This window comes from Budorcas taxicolor, chromosome 5 (assembly GCF_023091745.1).
Source record: "Budorcas taxicolor isolate Tak-1 chromosome 5, Takin1.1, whole genome shotgun sequence".
NCBI lineage: Eukaryota > Metazoa > Chordata > Mammalia > Artiodactyla > Bovidae > Budorcas > Budorcas taxicolor.
In genome coordinates, this window is record NC_068914.1 from 10,855,045 (window position 1) to 10,872,583 (window position 17,539).

The 17,539-nt window shown below is 56.2% G+C and overlaps 1 protein-coding gene across 5 annotated transcripts in view; it reads right to left on the reverse strand.

The window, feature by feature from the left end:
* The window catches only part of ZMIZ1 (zinc finger MIZ-type containing 1), a 220,203-nt gene that overhangs the window by 32,336 nt on the left and 170,328 nt on the right, over nucleotides 1-17,539 (reverse strand). For all 5 annotated transcript variants that reach the window (XM_052639370.1, XM_052639371.1, XM_052639372.1 and 2 more), the window contains one exon: nucleotides 4,702-4,846. In XM_052639370.1, the coding sequence (XP_052495330.1) occupies nucleotides 4,702-4,846 (145 nt within the window). The remainder of the gene's footprint in view (nucleotides 1-4,701; nucleotides 4,847-17,539) is intronic.

Here is a 17,539-nt window from a genome sequence, read left to right on the forward strand (position 1 = left end):
AGAAAATGAGTAAAGAGGGAGCTATGACTGTCAGTTCTTGGGCACCTCCTGTGAAAGTATCTACACAGACATTCAAGGAGCGAAGAAGAAGGGAGGGCTGAGTTATTTCTTCCCTTGCACTTCTAACAGCCACTTTATTTGGGGGAAATAACAAATTCCTATTAAGGGTATTGTCAGACCCTAATTAATTTCCCTGATCTGGCTATATTGGTCCCATCTCTGCACAAGGCTGTAGCGTTACCACTAATGAAACACCAAGCCGGTGAGGAGCTGAAGCTCCCACCCTCTTTAATTTAGGGGGACCATTACCAGCGCTCTCCATCATCACAATTACTGGGGACCGCTTCCTTCCCTCCCTGCGGTGAAACTCGGAGAGGAACTTGTGCAGCTAACTGCATATTAGAGGGTTTTAAATTTTTTCCAGAGGAAGGAGGAAAGGAAAAGATCCTTGCATCTTGGCAATCTGGAACTGATGGAGCAGGATTTATAGATCCTCCAACGTCCCTTTCATTGCTTCTTTTTTCCTGGGGGTAAGAGGGGGATCTATAACAAACAGCTTTCGGTGTGGCTGTGCAAAAAAAGAGCTAAAAATGAAAGCTGTGAAGGCGGTGTGATGGTGCCAAGGAAAGACAAGCACCAGGGGTCAGCTTTACTAGATTCCTTCTTTGTGAGCTGGCTGTGAATGAGGACATTTGAGTCTGGTGGCACCCGGCTGAGGGTTCGGGGAATAACAACTAGTCCGTGGAGCGACCTGTGCCCAGGCATGGTGACAAGTGTGTCGTTAAGTCCAGTGCTGCGGTTGTTCCATCTTTACATATGAAGAAACTGAGGCAGAGAGAGAGGTTACAGAACAGCCCAAAGTGACCCACCTAGGAGACAGCAGAGCTGAAACTAGATGCCCAGCAGCTTGGCTTCAGGGCGTGGACGCCACCTGCTGCACAAACCGCAGCCCTGGGGCTGCCCAGGGCCCAAGGGGAGCCCCAAGGCCCCTCCCAGGAAACTCCCCTCCGGGAGCTGCAAACCCCTCACCTGGAAGAGGAAGGGTGGCACCCCTTGGTCTTGGAGGCTTCCCCAGCTCTGGTGGACTTTGATTGTTATCAAATTAAGGGTGTAAACAAGATTTATTAGGCTTTCAATTACCTTCGTGGCACTGATTTGCATAAGGACAATGTGTTAATCACAATGGCTTTTTGAGTCACTCATTAAAAATCTGGGAGAAGGCAGAAATCTTTGTAGGCATCACGTCTGGGTCACCGCAGGGACTATTAAGGGATCCTGCTGCCTGGCCCCAGCTGCCCTGGACTGACCTTTCCCGGGTCCCTTCTATGCAGCACTCTGTGGGCGTCTGGAAAGTGGAAGGAAGGCCCGTTGACAGCTCAGTGGTCAGGACCAGACAGGGACGAATCCACAGTGCTCCACAAACCACTGAGCTCCAGCCAGACATGTGGGTACCCAGGGTTCCTCCCAACTGCCGACATGCTCAGAAGCTGGTTCCAGAGGTCAGAGGCACAGGCTCCGACTCACAGAGTGATGCTGCATTGCCGACCTCCATGGCCTGTAATGGATGTGACCGTGATGCCTGAACTACGGAAACACAACAGTCACAGCCTCCCTACCCTACAGCCTGGGACTTCGAGCATCTTGGCTCCCTCACCCTTTCCTGTTTGCTTGTCTTCAGAGAATTCAGACAAGGAACCCTGCATCTTGGAACAGCCACACACCTCCAAGTACCGAATCATGAACACGCAGGGTCCCTAAGCTCACCCCCACCCAAGTTTCCTTAATGAAAGGCAGAGAGGAGCTTCCTCCCTCTAAGTCACCAGACACAGCTGTGGAGGAGGGCGGGCACAGAGTTTCCTACTGTGACAGCACCTGACTTTCTCTTCCACTTCCTTTACTTCTCGTTTGGGAAATTACAGGAGGGACTTAGAAGGTGAGGCACCCCAGTGGAGTTTCTCTAAAAATGAGAGACTCACCACCTGGAGGAAATTCACGACGTTATAGGCAGAGAGCAGCCACTCTCCAATCACAGGCCACAACGTGCCCTCGGAACAGCTCTGGCCTGATGGGACATGGGTTGGACCTTGTTCAACAGATGACACTTCTTTCTGGTCTCAACTGCCCCACTACCAATTGGGAAATGGGGCGAGGTGTGGATCAGGATCGGGTTAATGACTAGAAACCATGTCACCAGTCTTGAATGGCCAGTGGGGAGGAGGGTGAAGGGCAGAGTGCTGTGTGTGGTTCACTGCCCTGCCCCTTCCTGGCTGTGTGTTCTTGGGGAAGTCGCTGTCCCACTGGGGTTTCCCTCCCAGTTCTGCCAATGGAGTGAAGGATATTGCCCAGACGCCCATTGCCTTGCTATGTTGCTATTCATCAACACTTAGCAAGTCTACCCGCAGGCAGAGCTCTCCCTTCTCTCAGAGGGCATCGCTTTGGCCTCTCTAGCACCCCATGGGCATGCACAGGAGGCTGAAGCGGGTGCACTGGGTGCCAGACAGTGGCTCTTCAGTCACAGCATTTCTTTAAAAAGCCATCAAATTCTGGCATGCCATCCAAGTCCTTCAAGGTCAAGGTCCAAGTCCTTCAGGGTCAAGGTCCACCTCCTCTGGGCAGCCTCTTGACTGTCTCAGCCTGGCCACCTTCCTCCTAGACAACCCCAAAGCCAACCTGTCTGTCACCAAACCCTAGCTTTGCCTTGATCTGCCAGCTCGCAATTTTGCCTCACCGAGTCTTTCTTCCCCAACCAGCGAGAGTCAGCTTCTGGAGGAGAGACCCCCTTCATCTGTTTAATCCCAGGACCAGGCAATCTCATGGTTTCAGCTCAACTCAGCAAAGACCTGGCCAAGGGCTGGCTGTGGTCATGGCCAGGCAGGTCTGTGGCAGGTCTCCAGGGGAGCTGGCCTGCCATCAGCAGCAGCAGCTTTACTGAAACGGCTCAGAGGAGGGGTGGCTGAGAAGGATGTGAGATGTGGGATGATGAGACACAGGATGATTCTGGCAGGACAGAGAGTTAAGGAGCTAAAAGGTAACAAGGGTAAATGCAAAGTGTGTGGCTTGGATTGCACCGCCTGTGCTCAGTGGCTGGCAGCATTCAGCCGGAGAAGACCTGTGGCTTCTAGCCAGGCCGGGGTCAAGCGGGGGAAGGTAGATGAAGGAGGGTTTGGCCTCAAGAGTGGTGATTCTCAACCACAGGTGACATCTCTGTCCTTTAGATGTGTGAGAGTCCTTTAGCAATGCCTGCTGCTGCTGCTAAGTCGCTTCAGTCGTGTCCAACTCTGTGCGACCCCATAGATGGCAGCCCACCAGGCTCCGCTGTCCCTGGGATTCTCCAGGCAAGAACACTGGAGTGGGCTGCCATTTCCTTCTCCAATGCATGAAAGTGAAAAGTGAAAGTGAAGTTGCTCAGTGGTGCCTGACTCTTAGGGACCCCACGGACTGCAGCCCACCAGGCTCCTCCGTCCATGAGATTTTCCAGGCAAGAGTACTGGAGTGGGGTGCCATTGCCCTCTGCGAGCAATGCCTGGGGGGGTCACTATAGGAAGTGAGTAGGCAGGAGCCAAGACATGACATGCCCCACAAAGTCCTGCACATAAAAAACTACCCTGGCCCAAAAGGCCAATAGTTCCCACCCCCAGAAACAGCCACAGAAGGGGGCTGCTCTAAGCGTCTGAGCTGTCAGACGGAGGGTGCAATGAGGCAGCGACCCTGAGAAGGGGTGGGGGGGGCTATGTGGGGAAAAGCGCTTCGGAGGGAGGCAGGGACCCAGCCCCCATCCTGCCCGAGCAGGTGCTGGACCCGAGGAGCTCTAAGCGCCCCTTTTGGCTCCAAGAATCAATTGCCTCTAATTCGATTTATGAGCATGGCCAGTACCCAACTTCCCGGCAGCGCCCTGGTGGTGTGACCCAGGTCTCCTGCAGCGCACTCTGGGCTGCAAGTGCCGTGGTCAGGCCGGGTAATGCGTGTGGAGCGCCGACTGCGAACGCCCCTCCCTGTGGTCAGCAGGGACTCGCACTTGGGAGAGCAGACAGCGCAGCAGGCCCTGCTGTTCCAGGGTCAGCCTGCGGAGCGCTCCGAGAGATCAGCCCTGTCCAGTGAGGGGCCTGCGAGCTAATTAACTAGGATGCTGGCCGGTCCTGACCACGTGCTCCCTCTGGGGTTGGTGCAGGGCAGACTGGCCAGTTCCTCAGTGCCTGGCGCCTCTGGCAGGCCCCGTATCACCTGTGATGCTGGGTTTCCGTGGCCCTGGCCCTGTGTGGAAGGCCCAGCCTCCCTTGACTCCTGCCTGGGTGGCCTGGGCCTTGACCTTCAGCCCAGTGACCTTCCTGAATGCCTTCCAGCCCTGCCTATGATTCTGCTCAGGAAACAGGGAAGGCTCTGGGTTTAGGGATGCTAACTTTCTACCGAAAGTCTAGAACCTAAAGGAGAGACAGCTCTCCACTGAAGAGATCAAGGAGTCAGGCTGGATAAGATGGCACTTTCAACTTCTGTTTTGATGGGGGACAAATAGCACTCACCCATGAGGATTTAAAATACGACACCTGGATTTTAGAAAATGTACTGCCCTCCTGACTATTCAGGGGTCCCACCCCAGTTCTCTCACCTGGGGACATGTCCAAGACCTGGGGGCCCGAGGGGTGGCTGTCCAGCACCCACCCAAGTGGCACCTGGCCCCACCCCAGGTGGCGCATGCCCACTCACCTGTGCGACAGAGTGGGTTTCATGGAGCTCATGGAGTTGAGGGGGGGCTGCATGGGGAGTTTCCCGGGGGGGTCGCTCTGTCGGCTCTTCTGATGTCGGAGCAGCAGCAGGCGGCCGAGCTCCTCGCACCAGGAGGACAGCAGGGCTGCAAGGAAGGACAGGATGGTCAGCAAGCTCGTGACTGGCCACTGCGCCTTGCCGCGCCTGGCCCATCTCGCCCACCCAGGCTGGGCGCTCCCCACGCAGGCTTTGCCCCCACCTCAACACCGGTGTTTTAGCCTTCTCAGTATTCTTGCCTGTATAGTGGGATAAACATCTGAAGGAAAGAGGACCGAAAAGCTGCTGTTGCTGAAGGAGATCAGAGGAGGGCAGAGTGTAACGGCAAAGAGGGGAGAGTCAAGACGGAGAGGACCGCAGAGGCAGGGTCAAGGAGAGGCCGGAGGCCAGGCACAGACAGATGCGTGCCCAGGTTAGGAACTGCTGGCTGCCGCCACACATCTCAGTGAGGCCCACACCCTCGGACTCTGGACAGTCAGCTCAACACGGCTTCCTCCCCATGAGTGGGACCCCAAAATCACAAGGTTTAAACAAAATCTGGATCGTTCCTAGAACCTGTTGCTGTTCCCAGGAGTGTTTGCAGAGTTCTCCTTCCCCACAAAGTGCCCGGAAGAACACAGGCACACCCACCTTCCGGGCAAACCTGTGATGGGTCCCTGTGCTACTGGGCACAGACGCTTGAAAGGACAAAGGATTTCCAGGGCACAGGATGGCCCAGGGGTGGGGCAGGGGCCGAGCCAGAGTCTGCCAGGGGCACCAAAGGCAGAAGCACAGGAGAACCCTTCACATCCAGGCTTGGGGAGGCCTCAGAAACTAGGAAACGCTACCAGAATAAGCTAGGTGTTGGGGGATGAGAGAACTCTCCATCCTGAACTGTGCCAGTGAGGCCACTAGAGGCCAGAAGCACCCTCAAGGTCAGTGTTTCTGGCCAGTCCAAAAGCTGAGGTTTGAGGAAGGAGTCAGAAGTCAGGAAGGCTGGGTTGTCACCACCTCGCTGTGTGATCTCAAGGAACTCACAGACCCTCTCTGGGCCTCGGTTTGCTGGCAGGGAAAGAGGGGTCATGACTCACGCCCTGTCTTTCCTCCAGGGCTGTGGTCAGGGGCAGAAGGGGAAATTGTGGAGACTGCGGCAGCAAAATGGGTTGATCACAGCCCAGACAATGCCCCACTCCTGCCGTCAGACTAATTACTGCTCTGAGGAGTCGGCTCTGTCAGGGGGTCAGGAGCCTTCTGAAGCAGCACAGGGCGCAGAGACCACTAGCTCATCTCCAGGGTCTGCTGTCTGAGCACTGTGCAACACGCTTGTGTGTCTTTTTTAATCCATCCCCCGTGATCCACGGTATCAGCTGTTCTCCCCATTCTACAGATAAGCGGACTGAGGCTCAGGCAGAGGAAGTCACCCGCTTATAGCAACCACTGCGGGGAGGGGCAGACACACAGATGGTGCCCCTGCCGTCTATCCTGGTGGGTGCAGCCCAAGGCTGAACCAGAGTGTGGAGGAGAAGATGAAACTCTTCAAAAGGCCCAAACTGGGACTTCCCTGGTGGTCCAATGGTTAAAAGCTCCGCCTGCCACTGCAGAGGATGTGGGTTTGATCCCTGGTCAGGGAACTAAGATCCCACATGTCACAGGGCAACTAAGACCCAACACAGCCAAATAAATTAAAAAAAAAAAAGGGGGGGGGGCCCAAACCAGGCGGCCACGGTCTCCAGCGCCCTGACTCAATGAGAAACTCCTCCTGCTTCTTCTGAGTCACACCCTTTACCGTGTTCAGCGTGCAATGGGGGAAGAAGCACAGATACACAAGGCCCAGGAGAGATGGCACAGGGCTGCCAGTTCAAACCACCCAGACCTCGGATGGGCTCCCCTGGTAGCCCAAGGCCCGGAGAGGCAGGCTGGGCCCCTGGCCCAGGGAGGCTCTATCAGCAGTGTAGAGAGTGGGGCCCGGCATCTCGAGGGGCAGCAGGCTCTTTCCTGCCCCTCACCGGGTGGGCAGGGGCCAGGAGGCAGCTTTTAGGACCAGCAGAACACTGTCCATCCAGCCATGCTGAGTGCTGGCTTGGAGGGAGGTGCTCACGCTCCCAGGGGCCTGCTGGGGACCGAAGGGCGAAGGAAGGGTGGTGGTTCTTGTGGGGATGGGGGTGGGATGGTGAGGGGTCCCACCAGCATCACTAAGTATTTTTGCCTGGCCTGTGTGGTGGGCAAAGATGCTCAAAGAGGCAGGCAAGGTTGACATACAATCTGTGCCCTTCCCAACTGGGCACCTGTTTCTGCCTCCAGGAGAGGGGATCAGTGGCCGAGCTGTGTCTAAGAGCTGCATCCTGCCCCCTCTGGGGGCCTCACCAGGCCACCACCTGCTCAGGGAGGAGGGTGCCAGAGAGGAGAGGCCCCCACCCTGGCTTTTGTCTGCCCAGAAACCACGGCAAAACGCCCCTGACGCGGGTGCCCGGCAAACATCTGCCACAGCTGGAGCGGGAAGCGGCCTATTCATCGAGGCTGGAACAAACAGAAATGAATTTCCAGATTGCTCCATTCTTCTCCCAGGCCCCTAGTTACCACTTCTTGTGCGGGGGGGCACTGGGCATCTGGAACCTCATTTGCACGCCAAGCACGAGGCCCAGCGGATCACAGCAATGGAGGGGCCGCTCGGCTGCCAGCACAAAGGATGGCTGCAGATGGTGCCGCCTGCTGCCTGCCCTGCCCATGGCTGCCCCTCCTGGCCCGCGCTCCTCCTGGGGGGCCACCGAGCCATGGGAGGGGCTGGGGGCACCTCGGGGGGCATTCGGAGCTTTCCTCCAATGTCACAAGCCACTCTCCCATGTGGTCAAGGACGGCCCTCGTCTTCCTATTGCTAGCCGAGTGGTTTTCCGTAGAGAGAATAAAGGGAGTGGTGTGGAGGGGCCTGGGATGCTGTGAGCAGATGTGATGTGGGTATTAGGCGGCCCCGACTCAACACAGATGCCAGGACAGCCGCATTCCTACAACCAAGAGGGAAAGGACTGGGAGCGAGGGAGGCACCACCCGGCACCCCCTTGGCCTCAGTGGCCAGCTGGCAGAGGCCACGCGGGCAGACGCGGTCTGGAGAGACACAGGGCAGGCTCTCATCATGGTGCAAGCCAACACAAGCCATTCCGAGGCAAATGCTGGTTAGTGATAACACATGGGGATTTGCAGCCACAAAACCAGAGACTCAGGAGGACAGACAGAGGCAGGCAGGGGATTATACAAGGACAGAAAGACAGCCTGGCAGGGTGAATGTCTGGGTGTGTGTCTGTGGGTATGCCTGGATCTGGGCTGTCTGTACACGGCTGAGTGGAGCATGCCTCTCTGATGAGGTGACACCAGTGTCTACAACAGTCCCAGGAGAGGGGGGAGAGGGGACAATGGTGAGCAGGCCGTGGACGTGACGACTAAGTGTCCTGGCTCTGGGGTTCCACAGACCCGGCTTGAACTGTGCCCTGATCGCTCTCTAGCTGGGAGATTTCACACTGGCTGCTTCACTGCTTGGAACTCAGTTTCCCCATCTGTGAAATGGGTTTTTATAGGAGCTGCCCACCTCAGAGAGTGGACGTAAGCTGTAAATCAGTGCTGTTAGTCAACCAAAAGAGAGAGAGGGTCGGAGGAACATCCAAGCGGAAGCCAAAAGAGAAGGAGGGTTGGTAGAGGCCCAAGTGACCCTGTAACTCACAACAGTCCCCAAAAAATAACTGCTCGATTGCGCCCCCACCTCTGCCTTCACACGGCACCTGGATAGCTGGTGAGGTATGGACTCCACAATCATCCCAGCTCGGTCTCTACCACCCATGTGAGACCTTGAGCAAGTCACCTATGTTCCTGTGCCTCAGCTCTCTCATTTCTAAACGGCGGTAGTGGTAATTCTACTCCCTGTCTCACAAACCAGCTGTCAGGATGCTGGTCAGGTGCTGAGTTCTACCACCATGCAGTGAAGGAACAGCATCAGGCACCGAGTAGGTGCTCTATGTATGTTTGCTACAAAGATGATCAGTATTATTGACCTTGGTAGGTAGACAAGCAACCAACAGGACGGGTGTTGGTGTCTCTGTCCACCTCTGACCATACAGCAGCAGCCCCAGGGGGTCAGTGGAAGAGAAAGGGGATTCCAGCCAGGGCGAAGACAGACAGGTTGCCCTTTCACACTCCCAGTGCCTGCATGTGCCTCTACAGCTCATCCAGGAAGCCACAAGGGGCACCAGGGTCCCATGGGCTTAAACAGCTAAGTCACCTGCCGGCAGCACGTGTCTTAGAGTCGAGGCCGCAGCACGGTGTGACTGGTGGTGTGTTTCCCTTTCCCAGTGGTACATCAAACAGTGGTGTGTGTGACAAAGGGGGCTGTCTTCCATTCCTGGGACCCAGTAGATGTGTCTAGGGGCCCCTGCACCAGAGGGTGCTGTGGTGCGGTGGCACAGACATCTATGGAAGAGAAGTGGGCATGAATATGGGGTCTGAGAACCACAAAGGACACAAGTTGCAGATCTGAGGATGGGGACTGGGGGAGAGCCCAGTTCCTGATATCTGCTCCCCAAGAGCTCCCTGGCTTCTGCCCCTGCAGCTGGCAGCCCCCACGGTGTCCCTTAGAGACAAGTAAAAGGAAACCAGATGTAGACATGAGGGGAGGTCTGGAGCGAAGTTCTGGGGCATCTTAGTCCAGGCCTGTCTGAGATGTGGCCTGCCTGGAAACAGTGACAGGCCCTGTGTTTGCCTCTGCCTGCAGCTCCCAGCAGAAGAGATGCCCAGGCTGGGCTGATCCGATGAACTAGCGTGGGGCCGCCAGTCTTACCTGGGAGAGGCGGCAGAAGGAAGGGGCTGCATGGCTGGGTCTGGGAACCGTCGGGGCTCCAGGTAGGGAGGGTGGAGCTGTAATCTCCAGACCAGCAGAGTGACTGGCAGACAATGAGTCACTTGTGGGTGGAAGGGAGGCAGAGGCTGGGGTCTGGGAGTCAGAGCATCAAAGGGGCAGATGAGCTCGCCTGGGCACATGCCAAAAAACTGCCCCTTGCCAGGCAGGGCTTGGGCTTAAAAGGAGCCAGAAACCATAGGCACTCATGTGGGCACACACACACACACACACACACACACACACACACACACACACACACAAGGTGTTTGTTCCCTATGAAGGCAAGCAGAGGGATATTCAGACAGTGAGAGGCCGGGATGTTCAGTCCTGGTGAGGTCTGGGAATGGGGAAGGGATGGGAGCAGCTGTGGGGGGTGCAGGAGGATGAAAGGCCATCTGAGGAGGAGGGTGCAGAGACCTGGGTGTGCAGGAGAATTATCAAATGTGCTGCAGCCTAAGGAAGCTACACGCAAAATGAAACAAAGGCGTATTAAGTATCAAAGAGCATCTTAGCGGCTAAAAGGCTGCTGGAGAACAGAGGAACTCTGAGTGTTTGAGTGTGTGAGAAGGAGGGCTTCTGAGACTCAAGGATGAGGCAGGGCTCGGGGTGCCCAGGAGGCATATCTGCCAGGCAGCAGCCCCTCAAATCGTGCTTTTGGGGGGGCTAGAGAGGAAGAGTCAGAGTGTGGCAGAAAGGGCCCCTGGGAACATGCAAACGGAGTTCACTGTTCAATGAAATATACTAATGATACATTTTCAAAACGCTTCCATACATTAGCTTACTACATGCACACAAGACCCTCTGAAGTAGCAGCAGGAGCTCAGTGGTCCCTCTCCCAGCAGGGAAGCCTGGCCACGGGCCATGCCTGGTGAGCCAGGGCAGAAGAACCAGTTCTCCATGCTGCGCTCCTCCCCGCCTCTCCTCCCTGCCACAACTGAGTTCCTGTTCCCGGATCCACTCGAATTCCCCAGGATCACCTCAAGCCACCCCGGGAAGACGGGCACCCCACCCCGCCCCACCCTTGGGTCACGGCAGCCTGATTATCTTTGCAGTCTGTCGCCTCTGCTTCTTGCCTGTTCCAATCACCTTCTGCAGCGCCGTCCTTTCTCTCCTGAATGATGACAAGTGCGTTCTATCATTTATCTCAGTCTCCAGTCCCACCTGCTGCCAACCCACACGCTACAAGGCGGCCAGAGGAATTTTTCCACAAATGTATGCTGTTCACCTCTTTCCAGTCCGTGTCCCCAGAAGCTGCACAGGGCCTGGGAGACGGCAGAGGCCCAGAAGACATGCTGATTTCACTGAGAGTCAGGCTACCCCGGGGAAAGTTGGGGGGTGGGGTGTTCTACAGTGAGAGCGTGAACCCCGAGGGCCAGGATGGGATTCCAGGGCTTTGCTTCTGCAACCCTGGCACCCAGCACAGGCTATAAAGCCAACACACAACTAACAGATTAAAATGTATTGCATCTAATTACCCAGTGGGCAGAAGACAGGCGAGACAGACACACACTGGACTTACTGCATCTGAGACCCAGTCGATCAGGGGCATACACGTGACCTGGCATCCTACAGCTTTTCAGCCTGCCAGCAGCTCCCCACTCCTCAGGGTCAGGGACCCAGCTCCAGGAGCACCAGGCCTGAAGGCAATCTGATTCATCATGTGTCCAGGTTGCTGCTGGACCACCAAGTCAAGTGACACCTGATTGTGACATGCACACCCCATCAGCAGACCACTCCAAATTAGGGAGTGAAAGGTAAGCGGATGACAGAAACAACAGCCTCTCGTTAACGCAGAAGAGCCAGCTGTGGGCACTGGTGTTCACGCTGATGCGTCCGTCACACCCAGGATGACAAAGGGACTTCCTAGAGCATCTCACCCCAGGCTCCCTGGAGATGCTGCTGCTGCTCCTCCTTCTGCCTCCTAGACCCAGGCCACACCCTCCTACCCTCTGACCTTCTTTTACCTCCCAAAACATGGGGTCCTGCCGGGAGCCACTGCCCAAGGAAGCTTGGGAAGGTGAAAACCAGTGAGGACTCCTGCCTGTGCCTGGGGACCAGGGTTCTTCTACTCTGCAGATCCGGGCAGAGAAAAGGAAGGGCAGTGAGACCCCAAGAGGGATGGGTGAAGGGGGCTGCTGAGATGATGATGGCGGCCTGGGCTGGGCTCTCCATCTCATCTGTAAACTGGGGTGTCAATAAGAGGAAGCTTTCCTCACAGGCCTGGTGTGAGGGGCCCTAAGATGAAGGAAGGGCCTGAGATTTAAACCACATGTGCAAGATGGCAACTCTTAACCTAAAGTCTCAGCTGGAAACTGGAAGCTGTGAAGTGCTCTCTCTTGCTTTTAGATGGCAGAGTGGCTAAGAGCACAGACTCCAGCCAGGCCAGCTCAGCCACTTAGCAGTTGTGCGACCATGGGCAAGTTACTTAACCTCTCTGCGCTCTTGTTCCCCTTTTGGTAAAGTGGGGATAATAAATATCACCTACCTCCGAAGCCATCATGAGGATTAAACAAGCTGATACACACAAAATGCTAGCGTGATGCTGAGCGCGCTTCCCCAGCGACTCAGTGGTAAAGAATCCACCTGCGGTACAGGAGCCACAGGGGACGAGGGTTCAATCCCTAGGTTGGGAAGATCCCCTGGAGGAGGCTGTGGCAACCCATCCCAGTCCTCTTGCCTGGAGAATCCCATGGACAGAGGAGCCTGGCGGGCTACAAAGATTTGGACATGGCTGAAGCGACTTATGACACACATACGCGCGTGATGCTGAGCATATAGGAAGGACGGTAAGAATAAACTGTTACTGTTTCTGTTGTTATTAAGAGGTTTCTCTGTCTCCCCATCCACATACTGTAGCTCAAATAAAATACAATTTCTGTCACCCATCTCCAGGAGGATCACAAAGAGGGCTTATGTGCCCTGGACCCAGTCTTACATTACTTTCTTCACACTGGGTGTGCTCTGGGTGGTGCGTTCCCTAGCACCCAGTGGGAACCACATCCAGTGTTTTTCTCTGCCAGACACTCTGAATTCGGCAGACCAGGGCCCCCATGGAATTAAGTCCCAGCAGCCACTCACTCTGACTCAGCTGAGGCTATGCAGCGCAGGGGGCTAATCTGGGTGGGCTCCTGCCTGCAAAGTGCCTGGGCGGCGGGCAGACCCTCGGCCCCTCCTCAGTCCCTAGGTCCCTGTGTGTCCAGCAAGAGGCGGGACGGGAGCCAAGTTCAGGACTCCTGCTCTGATCCATGACCCCTGAGAAGAAAGCTGTCCCCAGAATTATCTGCCTGTCCTCCTCTGTGGGCCCACCATTGCTGGGTGCCCCAGAAACAGAGAAGAGGCCCCCTCCCTGCCAGTTCTCTTGGACAATCTCCTCCCAGGAAACGGCACAAAATACATGTGACCACGGAACCTCAGGGCCAGGGGCCGTGACTCAGGGCTGGGGGCTTTGGTTGTCTGACCTCAGGAACTCAGGCGTCTGTTCTGTGTGGCCACTGACCCAGTGGGCAGCCGGGGACCACGTGTGTATCTGTGAAATGGGGTGAGAACACCGCACCATGGATGGGGAGGACGTAATGGGATCACGGAACGGCACACGAACAGGCCTTTTGCTTTCCCAACCGACTGGCGCCCTCTGCCTCACTGCAGCCTCACGATGCCCAGTGAGGGGACTAGCCAAGGATGAGACTGTCCGTGTTTTATGGAGCAGAAATTGAGGCCCGAGAGGTGATCCAAGCAGCACCTCCACGGCTGGTGTTGGATGCTTTCCCTTTCACCCCCACAAGTCAGTGATGTCACCTATCTGAGAGAAGGTACATCCCCGGGAGAGGCCTCCCACCCATCTCCCACTCCCAAGATTCGGCACCACCCCAGTGCACTGTCCCTGGTCTGCTACCAGCTTCCAGTGTGACCTCGGGTAACTTCCTTCCCTCTCTGGGCCTTATGTAAAAGAAAGGTAAGAGCCTGTGCTTTCTGAAATCTGTACCCCACGAATCAGCCCTGTCCCCAGAGGACCCCTCCTGATCCCCTCCTCTTGGCCCTGCAAACGCCAGTGTGCATCAGGATCCAGGTGTGACAGGGCCCGGGGATGTGGGTGGGTGGGCAGGTGGGCGGGAAGGACTAGACAGCCTCAGCAACTGGGACTTCTGACAGGTGAGAACCTCCCCGTGGTTACAGGAAATGTCATTCCCTGGGAGCTTGCAGGTTGAACTTGGGTGACCCCGACAGCTGACCCCTAGAACATAAAACCAGAGATGTTTTCCTTGAGGGAAAGCCCTGCTCTCCTGCAGAGTGGCTGTATCATCACGCTGGCACCAGCAGCACCGCACTGTCCTGAGTTTCAACTGCTTCTGGCATTTCTAGATCATTCCCACACTTTGCGGCCAGCTCTGTCATCTCCCATCACTGTGGGAAAGAAAGTCAAAACAAGAAAGGTTCGACGACTGGCCCTTTGGCTGTGAGTGACCCCGTTCCTCTCCAGCTCTTCCTGGCTGCCTCTCACCCACCCACACTCGGGCCCCACATGCAGGGAGATCAACCAGGGGGGTGGTGCCCGGTCCCAGGATTTGCAGAGAGGCCTGTGGCCCGGCCCACCCAGCCCAGCCTGCTTCCCCGGGCAGATCCTGCCACCTGCAGTCCTTGTGGTCCAGGCAGGCAGGAGAGGGCCTCTGGGCTGTCCCTCCCTCGGGAAGGCTCCACCAATGTTCCCACCCCCTCTCCCCATGGGCTGCCTGGGCTGGCAGGAGCAGGGAGTCTCCAAGCCTGTGAACTCACCCTGGGAACGGAACTCTCGGGGATCTGGAGCTGCAGACAGCTGATTTCCAAACCAGTTCTGCTGGCCCTCAGCCCAGTGGAGGAGGAGGTTCTGGGACCCAAGAGAAGTCAGACAGGTCGAGCCTGTCCGTGAACTTTAGGAAAATCCCATCCCGGAAAATTCCTTGTCCACCTCACACTATCCTCTGGGCCTTGTGAATAACTCAGATTCAACTGGAAAGACACCTGAAACAAGCTCAAGGTGGGGTAGAGGGTTTCATCAGAAAGACAACGCACCTTTCTTCTCGGGGGTGCCCTGCAGACCTACCAGGCTGAGGGATGGGCCTGGACAGGGCAACAGCCGAAGAAGCATTGCTGTTTGCCGAGAACAGCTGCTAGGGCGCTGCCATGTACAGAACCCCGCAGGGGCACTGCCCACACACCTTTGCCCCCCTTGGACTTTTATAAGCCACCTGATGGTGGGGCAGTCACAGCTCCCATCTTAGAGAGAAGGGGTCACAGAGCAGCTAGCTAACCTGGCTTGGACACACCTGCGCTTGGGGCAGGCCAGGCAGGATTCCCTCATCTTACCTGGGATATTTGCTGCTGGTGGGCTGAGTGTGGAGATCTAGGCCATCTCAGCTGAAAATTATGCAGCGTTAGTAGCGAAGGAAGCGTTCTGAGGAGGGGAGGTGCCCTGAGCCACCTCCACAAGGGACCGAGGCCAGGAGGCCTCTGTGTACGTGACCCCAGATTCCAGGAGAACCTAAGTTCCACCGGGACAGACCTCTCTGGCTCCCCAAGCATGGGCCAGAATATCCATGGGGGCTGGGGAGTGGTGTGAGCTGAGAGCCAAGAGTCTCCCCACCTCCATCTCATTCTGAAGTAGCCGAGAGCAGGACGGAGGAGATCCAGAGGCCCAGGGTGGCGAGGATGGCCTGCCCAAGCCCCCAGCCCCAGGGTGACACTCCCAGGGCATCTGCGAGAGAAGACGGGAGCCACGCCCACCCGCCTACTGGCAGAGACCACGCCCCTCACTCCTGCTGGCCACCTGGGCAGCTGTCCTCTCCTCCATGGGCAGTTTCTCCTGGGGGTTAAACACTGCTGCCTGCTGCTCCCCCCTCAAGGAGCCCGAGGGCATGGAGAGGACACAGGAATCAACTCCTTCCCTGGGCACTTCACTTTCCTGAGGCCTCCCAGCTCTGTACTCCATTTGGCTGCATCTTCCTGCTCCCAGCGTAAGACGGAGAGGTTGATGCGGGGCCAAGTCTTGGCCAATCAGACCCCTGAGACCAAACACACAGCCCACCTTTGCAGAGGGCCAGAAGGCCGTGCGTCTGGCCCACCTTTGCAGAGGGCCAGAAGGCTGTGAGTCTGAGTGCTCTCTCCATCTGCTCTGGCCCCCTTGTCTAATCTCGGGCCCTTGGCTCTTCCTGTGGGAGCCAGGAGCCAGCGACAGACCCAAGGACCCTCAAATGGCAGTTTCCTTGCACCCAGTCTGGGCTCATAAAGCCAGGGTCGACCGCCTTGTTTCAGAGACTCAGGGTTTCTATAAAGAAACCACCTGGAAAACCTCCAGCCCTGAGGAGTGGCCAAGGGGACCTATGGTGTGGTGGCAGGGGCAGGGCAGAGATGTGGGGGCAGGCGGCACTTTGCTGGTGATCCTTGATCACTGGGAGTTGGGTTCAGGTCACTCACTGCTCTTTCAAAAAGAGCAGATTCTGGAAAAAGCTGCTCACCAGACCTCCAGCTCTCCTGCCTCCAACTATTTGGACCCCACCCCACTCCCTTGTTCCCCTGAATGAGTTACCTGGTTAAGCTCAAAGGATGTCAAGTTCCTGGTGCAAGAAGCTCCCAGCTCCAGGCTTGTGAGGGGGAGGCCCAAGCACTGGGCAGATGGCTTAGAGGGGGGACAGGCTGCTCCAGCTGTAGTTACTCTGGAAATCAGCTCAAGGCTACCTGACCTGGCCCCATAGGTGGCATTCGGTGGCACAGTCAGATGCTACTTCCTGACCCCGCACTATGGGAGATGACAACCTTCCAGTGGGTTCCCTATCCAGAACTGTGTAGCAGGGTTTTCTCTTAACCCCTTATCCAGCAAGGGCAGCCAACTGCCTGCACATTTCAAAGTGTCTATGTCTTAGCTTCCTAATTGGCCACTCCACTCTTTTTCTGAGAACCCCTGAGTGTGGGTATTTGCTGGAACCCTGGAAACCACCCATGCCTGGCTATCACGACCCCCTCCAGGTGCTCAGCAGAGGTTGGCAGTGGATGACCCAACTGCCCCCAAACACCGAACTGGCTTCCATTTATTCCACGGGGCCCTCCTTCGAAAAGGCAGGGGTTCCTGATGTATTTTGGAGACTATCATGCCATTATAGCATGCTGTCTGCTTGTTTTATTTATGTGTAGGTACACACCATTCAAAGAAAACCTGACATAGAGACAGAATTCATAGAACACTTTGGGGGAAGCGGGGCAGGAAACGAGAGAGGAGTTTTCTCCTTGCAGAAGCTCCTTTATGTGATGAAATGATTCTCTGTGAGGTTTCTTTAAATATCCAGCTGCCTCGTCGCAATGAAAATAAGATTCATTTATAAGAATTCCATTTACATCGAGCACTTCCTGGCTGCACCTGTCACTCGGGGTGTAGCCCACCTGGTGATGTCTAGGTAAGTGTGGCCTGGATGGTGAGGTCCCCTGGCAGGACTGGAGCTCCGGGGTTTCCAGGCCAGCGGTTCTTGGTCCTGCCTGTGCATCAGAAGCATCTGGAAGGCTTGTTCAAACCCAGAGTGTTGGGTCTCACTCTCAGTGGGGTTTCTCATTCAGTGGGTCCGGGGTGGAATTCAAGAATCTGCATCTCAAACCAGTTCTCAGGTGATACTGAGGCTGCTGGGCTGGGGACCCCAGTTTGAGAACCACTGCTCTAGACTGATGGTTAAGCTCAGTTGCCATTTTCTGCATGAGCAGGGGCTGGGTAAGGGGAGGGCATTCCTCCTGCTCCCCTTCACACACGCTCTCTGACCGGGAGGACTTAATGACTGACAGATGGCCTCTGACTGCGCTGCTGATTCCCCCTGATCGTTTTGTTCAAGGCTCTGGAGGTTTGACCCTGGACTCTCTTCTAGGCATCAGGCCAGGAGAAAGAAAACTGGGCAGTCAGAAGTGGGTGGG